Raw genomic sequence first — 25,084 nt, forward strand, 5'->3', positions numbered from 1 at the left:
AGCAAATCATTGAAAAAATTACACTTTTTCCTTTCAACTTTAGAGGGCATCCTTGCCCTCCATAACAAACCTGGAAGACAGAATAGCTTAAGCTCTATTTTTTATAATTAAACAGAAAATGCAAGTTGATAGTGTGTTTTGTGATCGCTCCAGCGTGCAGACAGCCAGAGCCCAAAGAGACATTTATCCACTAGATGGGAGCATATCGCAAGTTAAATGCTAACGAAAACGTATTTAATTTCAGTCAAAATTATGAGAAATCGTTAGTGCAGTTTTTTTAAATTTCGTTTGGGTTTTTTTTTTCCTCATTTAAGCAAAATATTGGTGTGAGCTTATGATTTATTACGTTTACACAATTCACAAATTGTAATTTAAACAAAATTAACTGATGATATTTATCTAAAGCAACATCCAGAAAACAATTTACCAGTAACTGTAAAACGCCCTTAATTGAGGGCTGAAACGGTGTTGCCTCTGCAGTAAGTTTTATATCCTGGATTTAGCGAAATGAGCACAGGTGGCACATGTACATCGTGTACATCCTATGCATTACTGTACATGTTCACCTAAATGCAAGATAATTGAAGTGATTTATATATTTGTGACATTGATTTGCTTCAAAACGTGAAACATGTGACATTTATTTTGAAGGTGCAAATGCTTCCACATAGTAAATTAGTAACTTCAACTCCATTGATGTTCAAAGGTTATGCTACACTGGAGCTTGTGGAAAGAAAACATGATGAATCATCTTGCAAGAAGTGTGCTGATGAAGACACACACTGAAAAATGTGTGTAACAAAATGAATCTGGACTTGTTACATATCATAAACTGACAAATGTATATTTGTAATATGTTTGTAAGGACAGTTTTTAAGTCTTTCCCTCGATCAGAATGAGGGAATTTAATGGGGAAAACTGAGAAGAGACACATGGCCTTAATTCATTCTAGTTCTAGAGCTGAGTTTCATCACCACTTCCATGATGGTTTTTCAATATAGACAAATACAAAGTTTCCATCTGCATGTCATTCTTTGTCATGGTTCTTCTGTTCTCTGTGTAGCACTTTGGTCAAGTGTGACTTGTTTTAAATGTGCTATATAAACAAACTTGGATTGGAAAAGAAGACATTTTCAATGCATTTGCAAGAAACACAATGCATGTGAAATCTCCATCAATTCCAGGCCTTTCTACCTTTCTTTCAGTGGACCTTATCATTGAGCTTGGGGGTATTAAACTCTGATGGGGACATAATGGTATAGAGGTTGCAAGGGCAGGAGTCAAGTAGAACTGTAGCTGAACTGGCTGCACTGCCCTACATTGTGCACAGTCTGAGAGTGATCTCACCCTCAGTATGCCTGTGTAGCATCCTTGCGGAGTCCAAAGGCTACCCTTTTATCAGGACACACATGGCTTCTCTGTGTGTCAGTGTCATGTGTTTCCTCAGTCTGTGAAGCCATGGTAACAGCAGAATGAATGGTCTATTCAGTACAGAACCACTCTGCTCACTGCCTCAAAAACCATAGCTAAGCAAACAAACATACAGGAATGGTTTGGTCTAGTTCATACTCTACTACTACCACTGTAAAACTGTGTGCATATAAAAAAAAAAAAAACTGGATGCAGTTCTTCTTTATCATTCATTCATATATGGTCCTATACAAGTCATCAGCAGGACTAACTTTGAAATCATAAGGAACTAAAATACACTGGGTGTTCAAGTGCAGATTGTTTTATTAACGAAGCCTATATTTAAAAATTCTAAATGTATAGTCGGGCACTTTGTATGCAATATATTATATTTTATATTGACATGTAATTATTGTTTAGTAGATACTGTGAAACACATGAATGGATCACAAATCAGGTGTTTGTGGAATATAATTTATTATGAATTCAGTTAAATTAACTGAATTCAGTTAATTCTTTCTTATGACATTCAATTTGACTGTGTTTTACAGATGTGTTTGCTTTTTGTCATTTTTGGGACAAAACTGCCCTCAAACATTCGTCTAAGTGAGCAGTAGATACACACTGTGCTTGAAGGGCAATTTGCACATAAGACTTCCACATTCCTATGGAATCATAATTGCTCACTCTGCAGAATCACAACAGGAAAGGGTCAGCTCATTTGAGCCAGGCTTCACTAGCATACATTGAGTAATAACGTAACATCCTCAACCGAACCCCAATTGTGGATGTAAAAAAGGGAAATGATAACTTGGGTGCACACCTTACCCAACAGATATTGCATAAAACTGAGCCAAATGGACAATATTGCTGACAGATTATAAAGATGGCATTATCAACTACAGCCACAAGAGTAATACCGAGTTATTTTAGGTTGGTTCACTATGGTGTAAGGAGAATACTTTATGAAAATACTTTTTATTCTCAGTTTATACATTTAACGACATTAAATGGAACAACCTTGGACTCAGTGAAAAGGAAATTTAAGTGACAGCAACGGTCGGAATCATGAGAGTTATTATTTGTAAGCATTCATCCCTTTAAAGTAGGACAATATTATGGATCTATATGGGTAATACATTTTACAATCATAGAACTTTGTCCAAAAAAGTAATGTAATCCTGGCTGTGAGGATAAATATATACTTATCTTAAAATTTTGAAATTTGAGCGCAAAATGTTAAATGTCCGAGTGTAATGAAAGCGTCCTGATTGGCTGAAAGGAACAAGTGTATAACACGTAGGGCTGACGTACGTTTCCAAAGACGAATGATGTGGCAAAAATTTAAGGCCAGCTAGGAACAAATAGTTCCATTTTTACACTAATTATTCTGGATTTCTGCGTCGAAATTCTCCGGTGCTCGTTTGTATTAAAGAGAAAACGTAACGCATTGCCCTATTTGCGTGCAGAATAACACCAGTAATGCCATTACGCACTTTTTAAAACCGTTGCTGTGTATTCATCCGCCTCATTGAGTTGAGTTCCATTTCCGGGATGTTTTCTCTGCCGTCCAACCTCCACCGCCATTGCAGGTTCAGGGAGTCGGTGTAGTGGCAGTAAGTCGTTAGCCATAGCCAGGGGTGAGCCCACCACTAAACAGCTTAGGGTTAAATCAAGAAAGTTCCACCGCTCCGACAGGACATTAAATTTAAGGCTTATACTTAATTCACCTGTGCCCAAGTCTAGAGTTCCCACAGCTGTCCGACTAGGATCTGAGAGAAGAGGCAGTAGTTTGATAGCATTTGAAGTGACCAGAGGAACAGGAGAGAGGAACCGCCATGGCGCAGATCCTGCCTATTCGCTTTCAGGAGCACCTGCAGGTACATTTTAAATGATTGGTTGAGGTTTTAGGTCCAGTTTTTCCGTTCTGGGCATTGAATGTATCACCAAGGTCCCTCGGTGTAAAGGATTTCTGAGTAGCTATATTAGCCTTTGGGAGCTATGCTAACTAGCTTGACAGGGTGGATGACGTTTATCTTTAGTTAGCATCTAGCTAGCAGCTAGCCACCTGAGTTCGTGACATAAATGGCGAAAGTCCGCAGCACATTAACGGATACCGTATTTGTTTATGCTGCTGTTATGCCACCGAAGCCTTTTCTTAACATATACTAATGTTTTAAAAAGACACTCTCCGAGATTTGATTTTTCGTGTTATTCACGGTTCTCCAACTATAGCTTTGATAGTCATTCATTTTTTTTGTCATTCATTGCTCTTCATTGTTACATTGTGGTTTTCTGTGGGAATTACTATTAATATTTACAGCGTTTGGAGAAAATGAAGTTAGTGTATACATTTTCCCCCTAACTTCGATGTAATTTGATCATTCTTAGGTTTAGTTAGATCAAAGGAGGACGTCAGAGCTGATGGTTGAATTTGTCACGTGACGACCGAGCTCGACTAGCTGCTGTTCACCGTGTTTAATGACTTACGCGACTTTTGATTTTTGTTCTTTTTCAGTGATACTGGGAAAAAGTTGTACATTTCTGTAACGCTTCTTGATTTAGTGATCATGTACAGTGGTTCCAGTCACCGCACCTTCGAATTAGCTGGATGTTTGCTTATCTAACCTGAATTGAATTCAGGTTAGATGAATTAGCTTGAATTCAGAATTTCGGCAATTTAAGCAGTTACAGCTGACAGGAAATATAAATTTATTTATGTCCCTTTTTCTAACTAATAATGATGGTAAAGCTGCTTTGAGATGCGTGTGATGAGACTATGCATGCAAATTCCTTTAATACTTTTGATTAATTAACTTTTGTAGATGTTTTCTCTGTTGCTACATTGACATGCACACTTAAGTCACATTTGTAGATTAGCAGGCTATTTCACTGACTTTTCCAGTATGACATAAGCACATCCAAATGTCTTATTACAATAAGGTCGCACACATTATTGGTGTTGCTGGGATCCCTGAAGACATGTGGGACATCATCATCTGCACAGATTTTATTATCATTCAGTCTTTGTGATTTTTATCACTCCCTGATGCATATCCTCACCATGATGCACAGATCTCATTAGAAAGGCCACTTTGAATATACTTTTATTCCAAATAAGTTGAACAGTGGTCACAGACTCAGAATTAATGGCCGTTATTTATAATAAGATCCTTCTTGGCCATTTTTACAGTGCAACCCAAACTCTGCAGTGTTATTTTCATTCACAACAGCAGTTGATTATTAATATATAAGATGATGAGGAGTAAAATTCACCAGGTATGCAGAGGTCATTTGTTTCTACAGTTAGAGTGAAGTTATTTAAGACTTTGGCCCCTCTGTTATGGTTTTACAGTGCACAAAGTAGTCTGCATTAAAATCAAACTTATATTCTAATCCATTCATTGAGTTTATTTATGCAGTAACTTTGTGTTTACAAGTTTAAATCACAGACCTGAGCTGTCAAAGTGTGACTGAAGTGTTGTTTCTTTTGTAGTTGTGGAGATATTTTATCAGTTTCAGAAGTGGCTGAAAATGGCTGAGGAAAATGGTAACAAGTGAATTGGCACGGCTTTAAGCACCTTACGGATTCATAAAAGGATTGGAAGTAGACCACAAGGTCTGATCTGTTAAAGTTTTTATAGACCTTGTTCTGTTACTACTTTGGCATTTGTAAAACCAACTGTAAACTAATCAAAGTGAACATTTATCAGTGGTTACTCTCCCCTCGATTTGTGTTCTTCCTGCATCAGCACTCTTCTCTCAGCAAGTCTCTTCGTGCTCTTCCTGTTAAGTTGCACAGCTTGCGCTTTTATACATTATCCATTTATATAGTATTGGGTAAAATCTTAGAAAAGTGTCATTGCTTTTTCAAATAAAATGGCAGTAAGGCCATATTTTCAAACACATCACATGCAATATGTTGCGTCCTGCCTTTTTAATGCTCATTTTTCTTCTTTTATTTTGAGTGGTGGAATTAAACAGGGTGTTAAAACTACCTCAAACTTATTCTTCTGAAGTTATTGTAACCAACTGTTGTTGATTACTTCATGTACGAGTGGTTTGTGCTGTGAAAGTAGCCAATAATGGGTGTGCTGTGCATGAGACGTGCAGCGCTGGAGGCCTGGCAGGGGTCTAGTTTACCTCAGACCTGCACGGATGACCGTGAAACAACCGATTGGATTCTAACCGGTGTCACTGAGTGATGAAGCAAGAATTGCAGCCATTCGACCATACGGACAAGAGAAACGTATTTTCTTCTTTTCTGCGAGCACCTCTTACTTCTGCCCGGCTGCTCCGCCTTGGCGCTGCATGGCCATGACCCCGTCAGCACGTCGGCTGCCAGTAACACACAAAATAGCACTCTTGTTTTAGTCAATCCTCCACAAAAATCCCACCCCGTAGATCAAGAGCTCCTATTGTTGCCTTTTGATTTGCTTTGTGGATTGTTGTATCAGACTGTTGGTTTTATAAGAACGTTTAGAGAAAATGTGTGTTTTGTTTAACCTGTAGAACCCAGTTTACCCATAAAATAGACAGTATTATTAGCCAAGATTGTTTCTGGTTGTTTAAAAATGATTTCCTGGAAACCGACACTTATTGCATTACCCGTTAATATTGATTGACTCCATGTTAGTTGCGTTTAGCCCCGTGTGTGTGTTGGTGGCTGCACTTTGACCTGTGGAGGCAACTGTCTGCTGATATTGTATGAAATGCTGAACATGACATTCTCCAGCATTGTATAGATATAAAAAAAAAAAGTGCCTGCATTTGTTCCCCACTAGAAAGTGTCCCAGAACCATCAGCACGACATGCCTGTAGTAGACCTGGATTGGGTCCAGAAACATTCCTCCTTCAAACGCCTCACCCTCTGCGCTCTCTGGGACGAGTCACATGTCACCACGAGTGTCACATGCTGGTGGAGGAGGCAGAACTGGGCAGGCCTGTTGTTTCAGTCCTGCTAGACAATAGTCTTTGATTTCCTGTTGTGGAGCGTGGCAGCATGTTGCAAGCCTCAGCACATTGCCCCGCACATCCTTCCCCACCCTGCTGTCAACCTTACATGTATGAATGGATGCTCTTTTTCTGCTGAACAAGATGCAGCTTTCCTCCTAAGGAAGTATGTGCAGGTTAAATTAACAGTGAGCACCATTGGGGAGAATTGTTCAGGAAGTCAGTTTTTGTCTTTAGTCATCAGTGTTCCCTTGATTTCACACTGGTGTTAGCTTTTTGGTTTCCTTTTGAACTTGGTTAAGCCCCAAAACTGTTCATTGACTCTTTTTTTTTTTTTTTTTTTTTGCCCACAGACTCATTAATAGTTATTTTTTATGCCGTTTGCACCCAAACAGCACTTTTCTCCGGCATTTCAGCAGACAGGCCGGTCAGGTAGTGTTGGTGTGTCCTGGTCAGCCTAAGGGGGTTTTAAAAATGGAAAGGATGCTCCAAACCCAGTAGTTTTGATTCTCTGCCTCTACCTTACAATACGCACCACATTGTATTTCTTAGCCACATGGAACACACACACACACACACACACACACACACAAGTTTTACTTTACTTTTTTATAAAGTGCTCCCACTTGCTAATATGCAGTAGAATGTGAACACAACAAACCCCAAACTTGGAATCAGTGATTAGTTTAACCTGATCATTTGGCATCCTGAAAATGATTCTCCTAGTTCTCCATAAAATTGAACTGTTTAACAACATTGTTTGTTTCAGAGATATTATTTTTATTTAGATAGGCTAAGTGCTAACATGGGGTCACTAGAACCATTAAAATAACTTTGATTCACATTCAGGCAAAGTTTACATTTGGGGTTTGGGTGACTTGAGATGTTTTGGGTTGGTTTTGCTGGACAGGGACAGATTTTGGGCTATTAGTCTCATCAAATGTTCAGCTCAATGCAGCTGTAGTAAGACCAGGACAGCCTCCACTAAATAAAGAGTTTTCCAAAGTGGATCTAGGCTTCCTGGTTTGACCTGCTTTTGACTAAATTCCTCCTCATTGAGCTCACTGTAGCTGAAAATGGAACTCTCTCTACTGTTGGGTTTCCATAGCAAAGGAGTTTATATAACAGACCGTATTGTGGTGTGGAGAACTTTCAATGCAGGGTTGGTCTATTTCCTGAGCTCTTTTTTTTTAAGAAAAGGTTGCACCAGTGGATAGACCACTATATACTTCTCATCTGTTTTATTTTATTTTTTTATGAGTCTGTTGTTGCAATTTGAATAAAAGCCCCTCTTTCTATTTTGCGTCTTAGCTTCAAAACCTGGGGATTAACCCAGCCAACATTGGCTTTAGCACCTTAACTATGGAGTCGGATAAATTCATCTGCATCCGTGAGAAGGTGGGCGAGCAGACTCAGGTGGTCATCATCGACATGGCGGACCCCAATACTCCCATCCGCAGGCCCATCTCGGCTGACAGCGCCATCATGAATCCAGCCAGCAAGGTCATAGCGCTCAAAGGTAAAGAAATACCATCAATCTTGATGCATGTGTCTACATTTCTGTGTTTAGATCAACCCTAATAAATGGACAAATATGCCACCTTAAAGTAACCCACTTTTGGATATTGTTTAGATTATTTCCATCTGTTTATATCCTTAAACATCCAGCTACTTAAGTTGTCTGTTAAGTTACTTGTCCATTTGTCCTGTAAATATTAAAAATTGGAACATTTTTAATTATTTTGTTTAGCAGGATCCATGACTGCTTTGACTTTTTGTTGTTTTTGTTTTTGTCTTTTCTATGTTTTACTTTTCTTTATGGCTTTCTTATGTGTTTGCAGACGGTGAGTTGAAATTTAACTACTTTGTTGTGAAAGTAAAATCCTGTTTTCAAGATAAAAATGTATTGTAATAAGTTATCTAAGGAATGCATGGGGTCTTAATTTTCTATTAGTGATGTCATCTTGACAGCATTTCTTTGTAAACAGGATTGAACTTTCACAGCCTAATAGCTTGCTGGCATTCCAACATTATTACATTTTTAAGTGATTTAGAATCTGTTTTACATGTGGTGATATCCTGGAATTATTTCATTTTAATTTCATATTTGTCTTCAGTTTCCATTTGACATCAATGTTTTATTCAACATGGTGTAAGTCGTTTATGGGAATATTGGTGCTATTTTACGCAGGCTTGTAAAGGGTTCTTATGTCTATAATGTTTTTTACACGTCGTAGCCGGCAATTCTTGGGGTTTGTAGAACCAGAGAGTTAGAGAGAGAGACAAGAGTGCTATAGACACATGGGGCTGAATAAAAAAAAAAAAAAAAACCACAAAAACTCCACCCACATTAAAACAATGCAACTTTATCCTCGTGCTGAACTGCATCAACTTACTAACTTAAGCGGGAAATGAAGCCCATAATCCTCTCAGTATATGTGCGTAAGAGTCACATATTGGGTAGTTGCCTATCTGCCATATTGCTTTGTAGATCAGATTACAACCATGTCCACAGTGCTGTAGCCATCTTTCTGATGCTGCCACAAAGGCTTGAGTTTCCTGAGTTGGTCTGTTTATTCCTCAATATTTGTAGTGAAGAAAAGGACCAATCATATCTGTTGAGCTGCAGGAAAGTTTTTTTTTCTTCTGCAGATTCCTTATAAAATTTGGAGAAGCACAATATAATGTAGTATAATGTCAGTACAAGCGTCGTCCCATGATCAGTTTACCTGTTTAAGTCATCATCTCTTTTCATGGACACGCGGTAGTTTTCATTATTAGGCATCATAGAAACATCAAGAAGGATTTCAAAAGCCACTCACAAAGCAGCAGATCTGAGGCGTGTGTTGGGTCAGGACCAGTTGATCATGCACGGTTGCTTTTCCTTCTCATTTAATTCGACCTGGGTTGTACAACGTTAGTAAGGCTGAGGTAACGCTTATCTTTATCGACCACAGCAGACTCTCCCTCGCTCTTCTTTCAACTGTAATATGCTTCTCGGGATGTTTTTGAGCCAAGGCGGCGTAATTTAGTTGCTTTGTTCTTGTAACCATGACTGAAAGGCAAGTTGTGCCTCAACACCTAATCACAAGTCAATCAGATTCCTCTTTGCTTGCTCTTTAAATTTGGCTGCTTCTCTCAGTGGGTCGTCTCCCACGCTGCTAATTGTACTCTGTCATTGTTTTTTTGATCGTGTTGAGTATTGAATCATGACCAAAAATAGTCACATTGCTTCATAATAAAGCTTGAGCTCACTAAATGAAACCTAACTCATAAACACAAAACATGCAGGTGAGTAAATAGTTTGAACATTTGGTTTCTGACGTTATCAATAAATGGCAATCATTTCTTTTACACTAAATGTAGGTAGTTTGTAATGATTATTGAAATCAAGTGTTGTTATATTTTAATTGCTTGTGTGTCCTTCCTCTGTAACCTTGTCTGTACATATGTCACAATTCACCATTATTTGATATGGTGGTGTTTGACATTAATGCAGATGTTTCCCCTCCTTGTGAGTGATTATTTCCATTGACTCTTTCCTGTTTTTGATAAGGCTGTTTGTTTCATGGGCTTGATGACCTTGTCGGGTATCATTACTTTAATTAAATTGTGATTACATGTGCTTTATAGGAAAGAAGGTTATTATTCAGCTTTTACACATGTTTACCTTTACTAGTATTCCTTTTCTTGAACTGGTAATGCAAAGGAAACTTTATTTTTAGCTTAACTCACCATAAATACAGTAGCCAGCCCGTCATGGGAAATATAATCCCAATCTTAATTTAGTCAAATTTGAACCAGTTCAGGAGATTGCTTAATGACCTTTATGCCAACATTTCAAACATTTCAACACAACAGTCACTGAATTTCTTATCACACAGAGCTAAATATGTGTATCTTATAACAGTTTTTGGGACTGGCTCCCTGTTCCTTTACTTCATCTAGCTGCCAAAACTCTTCAGATTTTTAACATTGAAATGAAGAGCAAGATGAAGGCGCATACCATGACAGATGATGTTACCTTCTGGAAGTGGATCTCCCTGAACACTGTTGCACTTGTGACTGACAATGCTGTGTACCACTGGAGTATGGAGGGAGACTCACAACCTGTAAAAGTCTTTGACCGCCATTCCAGCCTGGCAGGATGTCAGATCATCAACTACCGCACAGATGCCAAACAGAAATGGCTTCTGCTCATTGGCATCTCAGCCCAGGTGATTTGCTGTGTTGTCTGCTAACAACGCATAGCTGTACATAACAGAGTTGTTCGCACTGTTGCAAAATCACTAGTTCAGCATCATTATTTTAGCTTGACTAAGGGGACCCAGTTTAACATGTATCATAATGTGCTTTTTAGCAAAATCGGGTAGTAGGTGCCATGCAGCTCTACTCGGTTGACCGAAAGGTCTCTCAGCCTATTGAGGGCCATGCTGCAGGTTTTGCCCAGTTCAAGATGGAGGGAAATTCTGAGGAGTCAACCCTGTTCTGCTTCGCCGTCAGAGGCCAGGCTGGAGGGAAGGTTGTTAAAATATTATTAATATCACTTGTTTTCTTTCTATTTTTTCCTATTTTGTTAACATTCTTTTCCCTTTGTAGCGATGATTTGATCTTTCTGTGTGTCCTGCTATTTATCCCAGTAATCTGTATCTCAACAGTTGCACATCATCGAAGTGGGGACACCACCAACTGGCAATCAGCCATTTCCAAAGAAAGCAGTGGACGTGTTCTTCCCTCCAGAAGCCCAGAATGATTTCCCTGTGGCCATGCAGGTGCGGACTTGGCCCATAATTGGGCTGCTCCATTTTCAGTAAATCAAGTTGAATTGATTTGAACACATCACATGTTCAAATTATGTACCGTAATTTCCGAACTATAGAGCACACCTGATTATAAGAACCGTAATCTAATTTTTGAAAGAAAATCAATTTTGTACTTAAACAAGCCGCAACGGATTATAAGCCACAGGTATCCCACGTAGTAATATGGAAAAATTAGATCGAAAACATTCAGTACCGGTATATGTTTTTATTCCCGTAAGAGACGAGTCACTGACGAGTGACAGACAGGTAAGAAACAACAGCCACTCTTTTCACTTGTATGTTTATACAGAGACCTTAAATCCAATTTTCATCACGTCAGGATTTTTTAACTTTTCTCTTAATTTAATCTTCTTAGCAACATAAATATATTGTACCGGTAAATGCTTTTTTCCTTCTGTGTCTGTAATGCAGCTACCTTGAAATATACGTTTGTATCAGCTACACACAAATTACGTTGTTTATGCTTTTTTACTCAAACAATGAACAATCTAAAACTCCATGATGGCCCACCTCTTAAATCTTCTATTTTCATCACGGTGGTGATTGCTTTTGCCTTCCGTCTGATTTGTACAGCGGAAACACCGCGGCTGCCTGCTCTCTGTGTGTTGACCCAGTCTTCCAGAACGTTTTTCAAGCTCGGGCCACCTGCGATGTTTACGTCTAAAAGCTTTTTTTGTCTTTTTGCTTTGGATCAGTTCTTCATGCTGGCGTCTCCACCTTCTCGCCATTGATTACCGTAATGTATGCCAAGATTACGCGCGGCAGCTGGATTTCCTTCCTTAACCGCCAGAGTGATCGCTTTTAACTTAAAAGTCGCATCATATGCTTTTCTTCTAGTACTTTCCTTGTTGATGAGGGTTAGTAAAAATGACTGATTCACAATAGTTGTGATAGTGTGCCACGAAAAAAACATAAATAAGCCGCAGTGTTTAAAGTGTAGGGAAAAAGTAGCGGCCTATAGTCCGGAAATTACGGTAATCTGTTGTCTGTCTGTCTAGAGAAAAAGACGGAGGTATCATACACTCCATATAACTTATATATCTATTTTTGTCAGGTGAGCGCCAAGCACAATGTTGTTTTCCTTATTACCAAATATGGGTACATTCACTTGTATGACCTGGAGACGGGCACCTGCATCTACATGAACCGCATCAGTGGGGAGACCATCTTTGTCACTGCACCACATGAGGCCACGTCAGGCATCATCGGAGTGAACAGGAAGGGGCAGGTAAGACCTAACCGATGCGCTTCCTAAATGGCTAAATTTTCTGAAATATAGTTTAACTATAAAGTCACAAACCATTTCTTAACAGTATCTTACCACCTATTTTCACATTAGCAGCCACAATGTCCAGTAATATTGTCAAAGAACAGTGGGGAAAATCTAGTATAATGACTATCATCATCATCATCATACAAGTTTTCCATTCAGTATTACAAAATGGTCTGATGTGTAGATACAAAAGCACACACAGTTGTCTTAGTGCAGGGGTGTTCACACTTTTTCAGCATGCGAGCTACTTACAAAATGATCTACCAACCGCAAAAATGCAAAACATCTAATTATTTTCATATGTATTGAGGATTCTTTGTATGTACAATGTATGTTGATGTACCTTGCATAACCAAATGAGCCAATATTGCAAAACACGCATAATAATTAACTATTAACATTTTTTGTAATTGCCTGAGTTTACTTTGATGACTTGCACTGAATTGATTTAGATTGACATCGTGAAAAAAAAAAAGTCCACCTCCCATTCTGTATGAAAGTGATATGTTTTTATCTTCTTACTTGGTCCCGCTCCCTCATTCATTTTGATGACCATAAGCTTTAGCGATGGCTTAAAATCAGAGGTAATTTGCTGAATAGCTTAGGCCGTTGTTTGCGCACGAGCGGTGACCTAAAGGTCAAAATTCAGTTGTCATCTAACTGGCTGCCCTGTATATCAATCAAGTGACAGGATGAATGATAGGCTGATATTTTTTAATGTCACGCCGCGATCGACATGTACTACCTCCCCGATCGACCGGTAGATCGCGATCGACGTAATGAGCACCCCTGTCTTCGTGTTTGTAAAGATAAACTAGCAAGGAGAACTTAATCCAGGAAGCTGATGAATAATTTTCTAACCAGCCCACACCATATGAATAATTAAGTGCAGAGAGGAAAGCTGATCTGAGACAGTGATGGGTTTTACTCTTTGCCAGGCCACAGAATTGCATACGCAAAGGCATAGTCCAGCGATCCGCTGTCTTGCCTCCTTAGTGACCCAAGATTGGGTTTGTTAACAATACTGTTGGGAACCAAATACTGCATAATTGAAGACTTGTGGGTTTACCATTAGAGTCTTTTGCTGTCTTTGGTCAAAGACAACATGTAATGACATGAAGATTGATACAGTGAACATATTACAACACTGCAAGATGGGGAAAGGCCTCACATTAGCATGTGATCTAAGACAACAACAAGCTACAAGCTACAACAGCTTTGCAGACTCAAGGCTCTTTGTGTCTGTTCTCTTATTTACCGGTAGTCGCAAATTCTATCTTATCTTCCATGTCATTAGCAAAGCAATAGAAAAGTTGTTCCATTCTATGCAGGTGCGGCCCAACTACTCATGTGATCCATGGCCAAAGTGTCACTTAATACAACAGCTCATGTCTCAACTGAGGCTCTGTTTCCTTGTTATTGACGATTGCAGTCGCTCTTTTCGAGAAGCAGATCTACACGTTAAAACACATGTGACATTTTTAATTCATTGAAGGGTAATGGTAATTTCCCATGATATAGCAAGTACAGCTTGAGCAGGAAGAATAAGTTCCAAGAATAAGTTCCATTCATCTATGTTTAAAGCCAGGGCGGTGTTCTGCTGGGCTTGGATAGAGTATCCAACACTAGTTCTTTCTTTATTGCCTCCTCCTGTCAACAGGTGCTACACTGAGCCACTGATCCTATTTTGCATTAAGCAGTCACTGATCATGGTCAGGCAACAATGAATGAACTTCAACAGCAGTGCCTCTGCTTACATTCTGTGTTTGCTGGATATGCTTATTTCTGACATTGGGTTTTAACAAGGAATGGGCTCCAAACTTTTTACTTGAACAGGTGCTCTTTACTGAATTCACACACTTAAAATAACCTGCAAATAACTCTTGCTCTTGCTTTTGTCAGATTGTAATCAAATATGATATTCATGGTACAATAAAAATGTCTTTAAGTGGTTCCTTTTGTTTCAAAGGTTTTTTTTGTTAGTCCGTGTAAGCTGCTTTTGTTAAAATCCATGTAACCAAGATAAGTGCTGTTGCTAAACTTTAAATTGAAACAAAGCTGAATCATCTATGATAAATTCCAGCTTGCCAAAATGTTCCTTTTTCAAGCTGCAGTTCCACAAATGGAAACGAAATAAGTAGTTGACTTGGTAATAATAATATAATCTTTGTGCCTGCCTCGAAAGTGATTTAATGCAGAAACTAAACCACAAGTTCTGGTGAATAATATTTGTCTCTCTGAAGGTCATAGCAAACAAGCATTTAGAATATTAGGGCAATATTTTAATGAGTTGTTTATAATGAAAAACTGTATCTGAGCATGATGTGTAATTCACTTTACTGCAACAATGCCTTTCTGTGTCATATAGGTCCTCTCGGTCTGTGTGGAAGAGGAAAACATCATCCCGTACATTACAAATGTGCTACAGAATCCAGATCTGGCTCTTCGCTTGGCTGTCCGCAACAACCTTGCTGGAGCCGAAGAGCTCTTTGCACGCAAGTTCAACAACCTGTTTGCTGCTGGAAACTACTCAGAAGCTGCAAAAGTTGCTGCAAATGCACCAAAGGTAGGCGTTTGGTTAGCATGGAGCCAGTGGAGCGCTGTAGGACAATCTGGCCGCTACGATACATGGGAATTTTTCAAATGTTCCATTTACTTGTACAGACATGTTTTGCCATATATCACTCTGTTAAGCTTCTGTCGCCTTTGTCACTTCAGGGTATCCTGCGAACCCCAGACACCATTCGCCGTTTTCAGAGTGTTCCAACTCAGCCTGGCCAGACCTCCCCATTGCTGCAGTACTTTGGCATCTTGTTGGACCAGGGCCAGCTGAACAAATTTGAGTCCCTTGAGCTATGCAGGCCTGTTCTCCAACAAGGACGGAAGCAGCTTCTTGAAAAGTGGCTAAAGGAGGATAAGGTATGGCAAATCTTCAACTCTGCCTCTAATGCAGGAAAAGGGAAAACACAGTGTGAATATGAGACCATGAGGAAAGGCAAATACCATGTGAAATAACATTTGGGTGGTGCTAGACAGTAAGATCTTTGTAAGTACATCTGTATTTTATGTTTTATTTATGGTGTTTATTGGCCTTTACATTACATTTCAGCTTGAATGCTCAGAGGAACTGGGTGACCTAGTGAAAGCAGTGGATCCCACCTTGGCCCTCAGTGTTTACCTCAGAGCCAATGTCCCCAACAAAGTAATCCAGTGTTTTGCAGAGACTGGTCAGTTCCCCAAGATTGTACTGTATGCCAAGAAGGTATGATGGCTTGTGTCTACTCTCTATAAATGAAGGTTTTAATGGTTGATCGAGCAAAGTGAATGAAACCTGAAACATTTGCTTTTCCCACTCCAAAACATGAACACAACAGGTGGGCTACACTCCAGACTGGATCTTTTTACTCAGAAATGTAATGAGGATCAACCCAGAACAAGGCTTGCAGTTCGCTCAAATGCTGGTGCAGGATGAAGAACCACTTGCTGACATTACACAGGTCAGCGTGAAAACTTAAATATTTGTATTAATTTGATCAATGTAGTATGTATATTAAAGAAATGGACATAAATGTACATTCAATTCTCAGATATCCTAATATAAAGAGTAAAAAAGCAGTGCAAATCTTCCTTTGCACATTTTTTTGCTCACTGCAAGGTCAGTCAATCATGCAACTGCTGATATGGCAATGTCTTCCTGGATACTGCGCTGGCAGGAAACAAGAGTTTTAAGAATATGACAAATTACAAGAGCCTTTTCCTTAATTTTAATGGAAGGATATCCTTCAATTTCATGCAGGAATAACTTTCTTCTTTCATTATCTTATTGTTTGGAAATTCTTAATGACATAGAATTTAGCTTTTTCATGTTAATCATTGTTGAAATATTCAAACCTACCAAGCTTCCTTTCACTTTAAAGTTCTCACTTGTTTCTCCATATCATGTTTAGATCGTGGATGTATTTATGGAATACAACCTGATCCAGCAGTGCACATCTTTCCTCTTGGATGCTTTGAAGAACAACCGGCCTTCAGAGGGACCGCTGCAGACTCGTCTGCTGGAGATGAACCTCATGCATGCTCCACAGGTGGGATACATTTTAGCTTCAAAAAGGAAGGAAGCCAATGATGAAAGCAGAAGTTCAAGTTTTTGCTCTCTGTTTCATGTCGCGGGTGCAGGTTGCCGATGCTATCCTTGGTAACCAAATGTTCACTCACTATGATCGAGCACACATCGCCCAGTTGTGTGAGAAAGCTGGACTCCTGCAGAGGGCACTGGAGCACTACACTGACCTCTATGACATTAAGCGTGCTGTGGTGCACACACACCTACTAAATCCAGAGGTAGGTGTATCATGCGAGGGGGAATGTTCTCCTTGAATTTCAAACTTTTCAAGTTTATTCTGCTATGGTTTACATCTATATGTCTTCGTTACTTCCAGTGGTTGGTGAACTTTTTTGGCTCGCTGTCGGTGGAAGACTCTTTGGAGTGCCTTAGAGCCATGTTGTCGGCTAATATCCGGCAGAACTTGCAGATCTGCGTTCAGGTGGCTTCTAAGTACCATGAACAACTCTCCACACAAGCGCTTACTGAGCTTTTTGAATCCTTCAAGAGCTTTGAAGGTGAGCTCCCAATTCCATGAATATAACATTTTTATGAAACGCTGTTTGCTTTTATAGATAATGGAAATGTTAGAGATAACCATGATGAAAAGGCTATTTATTGCAATTAGTTGGATTTGGCAAAAGTGAATGCATCATTTTACAAAACGTGGTTTTGAGTCAAAGGTATAATTGCACAGCAAGATGGGTAGTAAAATCCTTACCGTGCATAGTGGTGTGAATTAGCCACGTTCATCTGGCTGTGCTACTCTAATGCTGGAATAATGCATTGCAAAGTGCTGAGCGTGGTTAGGAAAATTTCTGTTGGCAGTCATTCTATTGTTATTTAGTGTTATTTATTGTTCTTTATTGCTTTCTATACCTAGTCCCATTTGCGAGGTATTGAAAATTAAGTTTTTTTGAATTAGTACAGTTTTATATTACTTATATTTTAAGCTGATTATATTATCAACATGCTTCCTGCATCAAATAAGATAATACTGCATTTAAGTAGTTTATAATGTGAATGCCATCTATCTATATAAGTTACTGTGTGTTTGTGTGTCTCAGGTCTGTTCTACTTTTTGGGCTCTATTGTGAACTTCAGCCAGGATCCTGAAGTTCACTTCAAATACATTCAGGCTGCCTGTAAGACAGGTCAGATCAAAGAGGTGGAGCGAATCTGTCGAGAGAGTAACTGCTACGACCCAGAGCGTGTCAAGAACTTTCTCAAGGTAACATTGTGTAGAAAGTAATCAAAGTGATGGTAAACTTGTCCCCTACTTTTTATGAATTCTTTTATTTTATGATCCACAAAAACTCTGCATGAATTGTAAGCAGGCCTGACAGCAGGTTTTTTTTTATGTCTGTGGAATAGAATAACCCTTTCCACTGAAGCCTCTGAGGTCTGGATTTATTGTCTGTTAAAGTTTTACGTCACGCACCGACCTTGTCCTATAGTTTGGCACTAGACATTTTAAAGACATTTGCTAGGATTGATGCAAACAATACCATCAAGAAAGTAGTATTTTCTTCCACACCCTTTCCTGAATTGAGATATTTTCCATCCAGGTTTTAACCAGAAGACAGACAGTGGCTTTTATATACAGCTTTGTTTATACACCACGATTCCCACTGGGTCACAACCATTCAGAAATAGACAAGATGTTGTTCCTTCATACAGTGGTCTCACATCCCTTCTAGTTGTAGCTTGCTCTTCGATAACACAAGATGCTTATTTCTTGTTCAAGCCACTTTGAGAAAATACACATTCCTCCAGAGTTTCATCATACCAGTTCATTAGTATACAGAGGTCTCAGTAGTCTGAACAGTTTTGTGGTGACCTACAAGTAATTCTGTGTAATAAGAAAACTCACTTCAGTTTGTTTGAGTAAGAACTATTCAAACATGAGAACCAATTGTTTTAAAGGGTTTTTTTAATTTAATTTTCCCTCTGTTTTGCTTAACATGGCCTCTTATTCTGTGTGAAATTTAGGAAGCTAAACTCACCGACCAACTGCCACTGATCATCGTCTGTGACCGATTTGACTTTGTCCACGACCTGGTCCTCTACCTGTACCGCAACAATCTGCAGAAGTACATTGAGATCTACGTTCAGAAGGTAAAAAAAAAAAAAGAAGACAATCCCCCATTGTTTTGAATGCAACTTTTAATAACCAGTCTAACTAGGTTTTGTAAATGTGTGCTAAAGGTAAACCCCAGCCGTCTGCCTGTTGTGGTTGGTGGCCTGTTGGATGTAGACTGCTCAGAGGATGTCATCAAGAGCCTGATCCTGGTAGTCAGAGGCCAGTTCTCAACTGATGAACTCGTTGCTGAAGTGGAAAAGAGGAACAGGTGCTGCATGATCCTACCTCCATTTTTTTTGAAAATTGATTTGATTGCATAGACAGAACTCCAAAAAATAAGTTCGGTACATCATATAGAAACATGCAGCAACTCCACTCTATCACTCTATGAATGAGCAGTCACAGAGCACTGGCATAATTCTTCTTTGACAGACTGAAGCTTCTGCTGCCTTGGCTGGAGTCACGTATCCACGAAGGCTGTGAAGAACCCGCCACGCATAATGCTCTGGCAAAGATCTACATCGACAGCAACAACAACCCAGAACGTTTCCTGAGAGAGAACCCATTTTACGACAGCCGTGTGGTTGGAAAGTACTGTGAGAAGAGAGACCCCCATTTGTCCTGTGTTGCCTATGAGAGGGGACAGTGTGACCAGGAGCTGATCAATGTAAGGATGTGTCGTATTTTCTTTCTGCGTCACTTGTATAGCCGAATGTCTTTTACGCATCCATGTTCTTCTTTTCTATTCGGTGTATGTTTTCATCAGGTATGCAATGAGAACTCCCTTTTCAAGAGCTTGTCTCGCTACCTGGTCCGGCGCAAAGATCCAGAGCTTTGGGCCAGTGTGTTGCTGGAGAGCAACCCCTTCAGGCGGCCACTTATTGACCAGGTAATATAGAAACAACACCTTGATAAACATCTGCCTGCTGCCTCTTACGTGGTTCTTGCCTTTGCTCTAAGGTGGTACAGACAGCCCTGTCAGAAACTCAGGACCCAGAGGAGGTCTCGGTCACAGTCAAGGCCTTCATGACTGCTGATTTGCCCAATGAGCTCATTGAGCTACTGGAGAAGATTGTGTTGGACAATTCTGTCTTCAGTGAACACAGGTGTTTACCAGTTGATATTGAATAATTTTTCCAGTGAAGAGCCGATTATAACGTCTGTGTTTTCCCTCTTTGAAGAAATCTGCAGAACCTGCTGATCCTGACGGCAATTAAAGCTGATCGTACCCGTGTGATGGAATACATCAGCAGGCTAGACAACTACGATGCTCCTGATATTGCTAACATCGCCATCAGCAATGAGCTCTTTGAGGAGGCCTTTGCCATATTCAAGAAGTTTGACGTAAACACCTCTGCAGTGCAGGTCTGTAATAAGCCAATTAGCTATACTTCCCGTTATTAAGCCTTCGTGATCAGTTTCTTACTTTTTCCATTTTATTTTCTAAACTGTAGGTGCTGATTGAGCATATTGGAAACCTGGACCGGGCCTATGAGTTTGCGGAACGCTGCAATGAACCAGCTGTGTGGAGCCAGCTGGCTAAGGCTCAGCTGCAGAAGGACCTGGTTAAAGAGGCCATCGACTCCTACATAAAAGCTGACGACCCCTCTGCATACATGGAGGTGGTACAGGCTGCTGACAGGAGTGGTAAGTAGCTGGCTGACATAAAAGCCAAAGGCAATTAAGTGATGACCCAGGCATTTTAACCTGAGATTTTACTCTTCCACTTTGCCATTGATGCATAGCAAATGTTATCGATCAGGGCCTAAACCTGGTGGAATAGATATTTTGAGACATGGTAAAGTATTGGTAAAAAGCTTTACATGTAATGACTGTCTCAGGAGTATCCTTCTTAATGGTTATTCACTTGTATATACCAATTCATTATTCTATTTAATGGGCGTCATACCGTAATATAAATGCTTATAGCACCTTGGCCCGATTCACAGGCAGCCAGAAAAGATCAGGTCGGACAGCTTTTCCCTGTCGAGTTCAAATGATTGTTCTTTTAACAAATCAGTAGGTATTTAAAATTTCTGACGGTCACAAGTTGTGTTGGTGCCACGGCACATAGAACCAAACAAACCAGACGTGGTGTTGTACACCAAAGTGCACTTGAGCAAGATTCTGTAGATGCAGTAGGCGAATACTGCATGTAGTTTCACACTCCTGTGTCTCTGTTTAGGTAACTGGGAAGACTTGGTCAAGTTCCTGCAGATGGCTCGTAAGAAGGCCCGTGAGTCTTACGTTGAGACGGAGCTCATCTTTGCCTTGGCCAAAACAAATCGCCTGGCTGAACTGGAGGAATTTATCAATGGGCCTAACAACGCTCACATCCAGCAGGTTCAGCCACCATTACACAACCACGAGCAAGAAAATCGAGTTCTAGCAACATTACTATTATTAATGGAGTCTTTGTTAAATGTGTGAATTAAAATTATATATAGGTTGGTGACCGCTGCTACGATGAGAAAATGTATGAAGCCGCCAAGCTGCTATACAACAACGTCTCCAACTTTGGGCGTCTGGCATCGACACTGGTTCACCTCGGGGAGTACCAGGCTGCTGTGGATGGCGCCCGCAAGGCGAACAGCACCCGTACCTGGAAAGAAGTGTGCTTTGCGTGTGTAGATGGGAAAGAATTCCGATTGGCCCAAATGTGTGGTCTTCACATCGTGGTGCATGCTGATGAACTGGAAGAGCTCATCAACTACTACCAGGTAGGGAAATAAAAATCTTTAGGTTTCTCTTTGACACCCGATGTCTTATTTTGATGTGGCTGAGATTTGATTATTTTGCTTGTTGTTAGGATCGTGGTTACTTTGAGGAGTTGATCACCATGCTGGAGGCGGCTCTGGGCCTGGAGCGTGCTCACATGGGCATGTTCACAGAGCTCGCGATCCTTTACTCAAAGTTCAAACCCCAGAAGATGAGGGAACACCTGGAGCTCTTCTGGTCAAGAGTTAATATTCCCAAAGTCCTGAGAGCAGCTGAGCAGGCTCACCTGTGGGCCGAGCTGGTCTTCCTCTATGACAAGTATGAAGAGTATGATAACGCGATCATAACCATGATGAACCACCCGACAGATGCCTGGAAGGAGGGGCAGTTCAAAGATATAATTACCAAGGTGAACTTTTTTTTTTTTTTTTTTGAGACAGGGTTATTAAAATGTTTTTTTTTAATGTGGCTATTTTAAAGCAATATGACACTTACTGTCACTGGTCATTCCCATTGTGGCTCGTTTTAAAATTGTGGCGTATTTTCATTTAACCTCTGTTTACTCACCTCGTGGTGTTAAAGGAACGGTTGTGTGCTGTCTGTGCACAGGTGGCCAATGTGGAGTTGTACTACAAAGCCGTTCAGTTCTATCTGGAGTTCAAGCCTTTGTTACTGAACGATTTACTGATGGTGCTGTCTCCCCGACTGGATCACTCGCGTGCTGTCAACTTCTTCAGCAAGGTGTCTTTTAATTTGTTATTTTAGAGCGTTGTTGTAAATGTGAATTTTCATTATTCCAAGATATTAGATATGGAAGCTTGATGTGAATGAGGACGTGTGTTTACAGGTGAAACAGCTGCCCTTAGTCAAACCCTACCTGCGGTCAGTCCAGAACCACAACAACAAATCGGTCAACGAAGCACTTAACAACCTCTTCATCATCGAGGAGGATTATCAGGTAAAGTCGTCTTTGAGGTCATGCGCTGTCTCGACCTTCACACTATGACCTGAACACATGTTTACCCACCAGACGGTCTATTTCAATCATTTATATGTTAAGTCTGAATGTTCTTGTGTCTCCTCCATCCCAGGCGTTGAGGACATCAATAGATGCCTATGACAACTTTGACAACATCTCACTGGCGCAGCGCTTGGAGAAGCACGAGCTGATTGAATTTAGGAGAATTGCTGCCTACCTGTTCAAGGGCAACAACCGTTGGAAACAGAGCGTTGAGCTCTGCAAGAAAGACAAGCTCTATAAGGTCATTTAGCTTTCCTGTGCCTGTGGGTGTTTAAACTGTCTTCACTCTTTCCTGAACCATGTTTTGCTGTCTGTGCAGGATGCCATGCAGTATGCATCGGAATCCAAGGACATTGAGCTGGCAGAGGAGCTGTTATCTTGGTTTCTGCAGGAGGACAAGAAGGAATGTTTTGCCGCTTGCTTGTTTTCCTGCTATGACCTGCTGCGCCCAGATGTGGTTTTGGAGACGGCCTGGAGACACAACATCATGGACTTCTCAATGCCATATTTTATTCAGGTCATGAGGGAGTACCTCAGCAAGGTGGGTCAGCTATTGAGGTGGAGTTGAGTGGACTGATTTAAAAGGACTGCATCTGTTTGTTTTGGCAGTTTAATGTAAATATTAAATCAGAAACGTGGTGTCAAATATACTTAATAAATCATGGTTTTGTGAAAAAGGACCAAAGGCCTTTCTCATCTTTGTCTTGCAGGTAGACAAACTAGAATCCTCAGAGTCCGTGAGGAAAGAAGAAGAGCAGGCCACAGAGACGCAACCCATTGTTTATGGTACCAACCTTCCAATAATGATGCCTTAAGCTCACAGCTGTTTTGGCTTCATGTTGTAGTACATGTGTTGTGTGAATGCTAGCATACATCTAAGATAAACCTGGCACGTTGGGGCCCAAGGTAACAACAGCATGGTACAAAATATTGGCCAATTTGTAATACTCTGGTACACAGAGGAAGATAACCGACTTAACAAGTTTCAGCTTGTTCTGATGGTCAAGTAACATCAAGTAACGTTCTTGTTGCAAATTGTTCAGAATAAAAAATGAGAAGCACAAAGTGCAGCTGTTCTTACATTAGACAAAAAGTGTCAAAGAGGTTGGAGAACAAATCATCATGAGGCATTTTACGAACTGGATTAGTTATGAGAAGTAATATATATTTTCAGGACATCATTTCCAAACACATCACTGAGGAAACTGCTAATGTCTGAGGGTGAATATTCTGATTAATGTGGGTTTGTTTACAGGCACACCTCAGCTGATGCTGACAGCAGGTCCCAGTGTACCTGTGGCCCCTCAGCAAGCCTATGGCTATGGCTACCAGGCACCTGCAGGATACACTCAGCCAGCACCTCAGCCCGGTTTCACCTATGGCATGTAGAGACCCCCCCTTCCATCAGGCTGGAGCTCCGATCCCTCCATCTCTCAGTCCTTCACCAGACTAGTCTGTCTCTCTTTCTCAGTGCCCTCTACAGGGCAGCAGGTGATATTGCAGACCAATTTATTTTTTTATTCCCATATTTTTTTAAACTGTCATGAAGGACTCGAATTTCTTTTTGTTGTCAGAAAAAAAAAAAGATTTCATGAAATTTGATTTTCTCACATTCCGTATTATATACAATAATTTTGCTTTTGTCTATTTTATTTGAATGGGAAGTGGTTCGTGTACAACAGAGGGCTTGTGGGAAGAGCTAGTTCCCTTTCCAGTTTAAAGGTCTGTTGTGAAGCATCTGATTTGCACTCTGTAGTAAGAGAATTAATGTAGAATCTTTACCTTGTCGTGCGTGAGCAGCTTTTTCTGTCCAGATGTAAAATGCAATTATTGTATATTCACATAAAATACTGTTGTTCTATATTTCAACATGAAACTGCCATGTGACCACAATCCTGAAACACTAAGTTGTACAAGTTGCCTCCATGTATAATAACCCAAACATAGTTCTTAATGTGTGATTTACATTAAAAGTAGATTCTTTCCAGGGAAGCCTATGCAGAAATCCCCCAAATTTGTATTCTGACAATATTTCCCTCTGATTTAAGGCAGTGTGGATTGTGCATTTGACCCTCTGTAGTTTGTTTATTCTGAGTTAACTTTAGGTCGCTGTCACTGTGAGTTCAGGAGATGCTTTTCTAACTTTCTCTCCTCATGTTCTGTTGAGTGTGGCCTTTAAAACGTTTCATTTGACCCGTTCATGCTCTTCAGCAAAGTGACAGGGCTCCTGGTATTTGAATGTTTTTTATCAAAGGCTTGAGTGTATACAGAAAATCAGTCATTAACTCCTTTGAACTTATATTCTTACCTAAATTTAGATTGAAATTGTGCACTTACAACCCTTGATTGTGCATAAACATGATTATAATGAATGAAACAGCAGTTTTGTTTTTCACTTTAAAAAAATAAAGTTTTCTTGTTTATCAAGAAAAAGCTAGTGTTTGTGCTTCTTGTATACTCCACAATTACCCCATGAATTTAATGAATATGAACAGCTGAATGTTGCCACTGAATTATTGGAAAGACCAATAATGTTGGTCCCCTAATGACGGTTGGATTAACCAAGGTAGAGGTAAAATGTCATTTTCATGTATAGATGTCATAATCCAACTCTATCATAAACGCTCCCCATTTATTTAAACAGTACATCTGTTTTGTTTCCTCTGAGACAACCAAGCCAAAGAAAAGCAACATAAGTCTT

General features: G+C 40.0%; 1 protein-coding gene across 2 annotated transcripts; it reads left to right on the forward strand.

Moving 5' to 3' along the window:
* The first annotated feature begins 2,963 nt into the window (after window positions 1–2,963).
* Window positions 2,964–24,816, forward strand: cltca (clathrin, heavy chain a (Hc)). 2 transcript variants are annotated; one of them, XM_011611052.2, is made up of 31 exons: window positions 2,964–3,290; window positions 7,675–7,882; window positions 8,205–8,207; window positions 10,312–10,580; window positions 10,724–10,885; window positions 11,022–11,135; window positions 12,241–12,414; window positions 14,828–15,025; window positions 15,178–15,378; window positions 15,569–15,721; window positions 15,834–15,956; window positions 16,407–16,544; window positions 16,636–16,800; window positions 16,899–17,079; window positions 17,629–17,792; window positions 18,554–18,679; window positions 18,770–18,912; window positions 19,077–19,311; window positions 19,411–19,533; window positions 19,605–19,750; window positions 19,826–20,009; window positions 20,099–20,291; window positions 20,830–20,987; window positions 21,092–21,364; window positions 21,454–21,771; window positions 21,972–22,103; window positions 22,210–22,320; window positions 22,454–22,624; window positions 22,703–22,924; window positions 23,094–23,169; window positions 23,639–24,816. In XM_011611052.2, exons 1-31 carry the CDS (start codon window positions 3,249–3,251, stop codon window positions 23,770–23,772), a joined length of 5,040 nt encoding a protein of 1,679 aa, XP_011609354.2. In that variant the 5' UTR covers window positions 2,964–3,248; the 3' UTR covers window positions 23,773–24,816. The 2 variants fall into 2 exon arrangements, with proteins under 2 accessions (XP_011609354.2, XP_003970777.2); XM_003970728.3 differs by lacking the exon at window positions 8,205–8,207.
* The last annotated feature ends 268 nt before the right edge of the window (window positions 24,817–25,084 follow it).

This window comes from Takifugu rubripes, chromosome 15 (genome assembly GCF_901000725.2).
Source record: "Takifugu rubripes chromosome 15, fTakRub1.2, whole genome shotgun sequence".
Lineage (NCBI taxonomy): Eukaryota > Metazoa > Chordata > Actinopteri > Tetraodontiformes > Tetraodontidae > Takifugu > Takifugu rubripes.

Excerpts from the sequence above, each read along its gene's own strand:
- cltca (XM_011611052.2), top strand. The coding sequence starts at position 3,249 with ATGGCGCAGATCCTGCCTATTCGCTTTCAGGAGCACCTGCAG. Across the intron at positions 21,365-21,453 it reads AGCTCATCAACTACTACCAG|GATCGTGGTTACTTTGAGGA; the intron begins GTAGGGAAATAA and ends GCTTGTTGTTAG. Across the intron at positions 22,625-22,702 it reads AGAAAGACAAGCTCTATAAG|GATGCCATGCAGTATGCATC; the intron begins GTCATTTAGCTT and ends CTGTCTGTGCAG.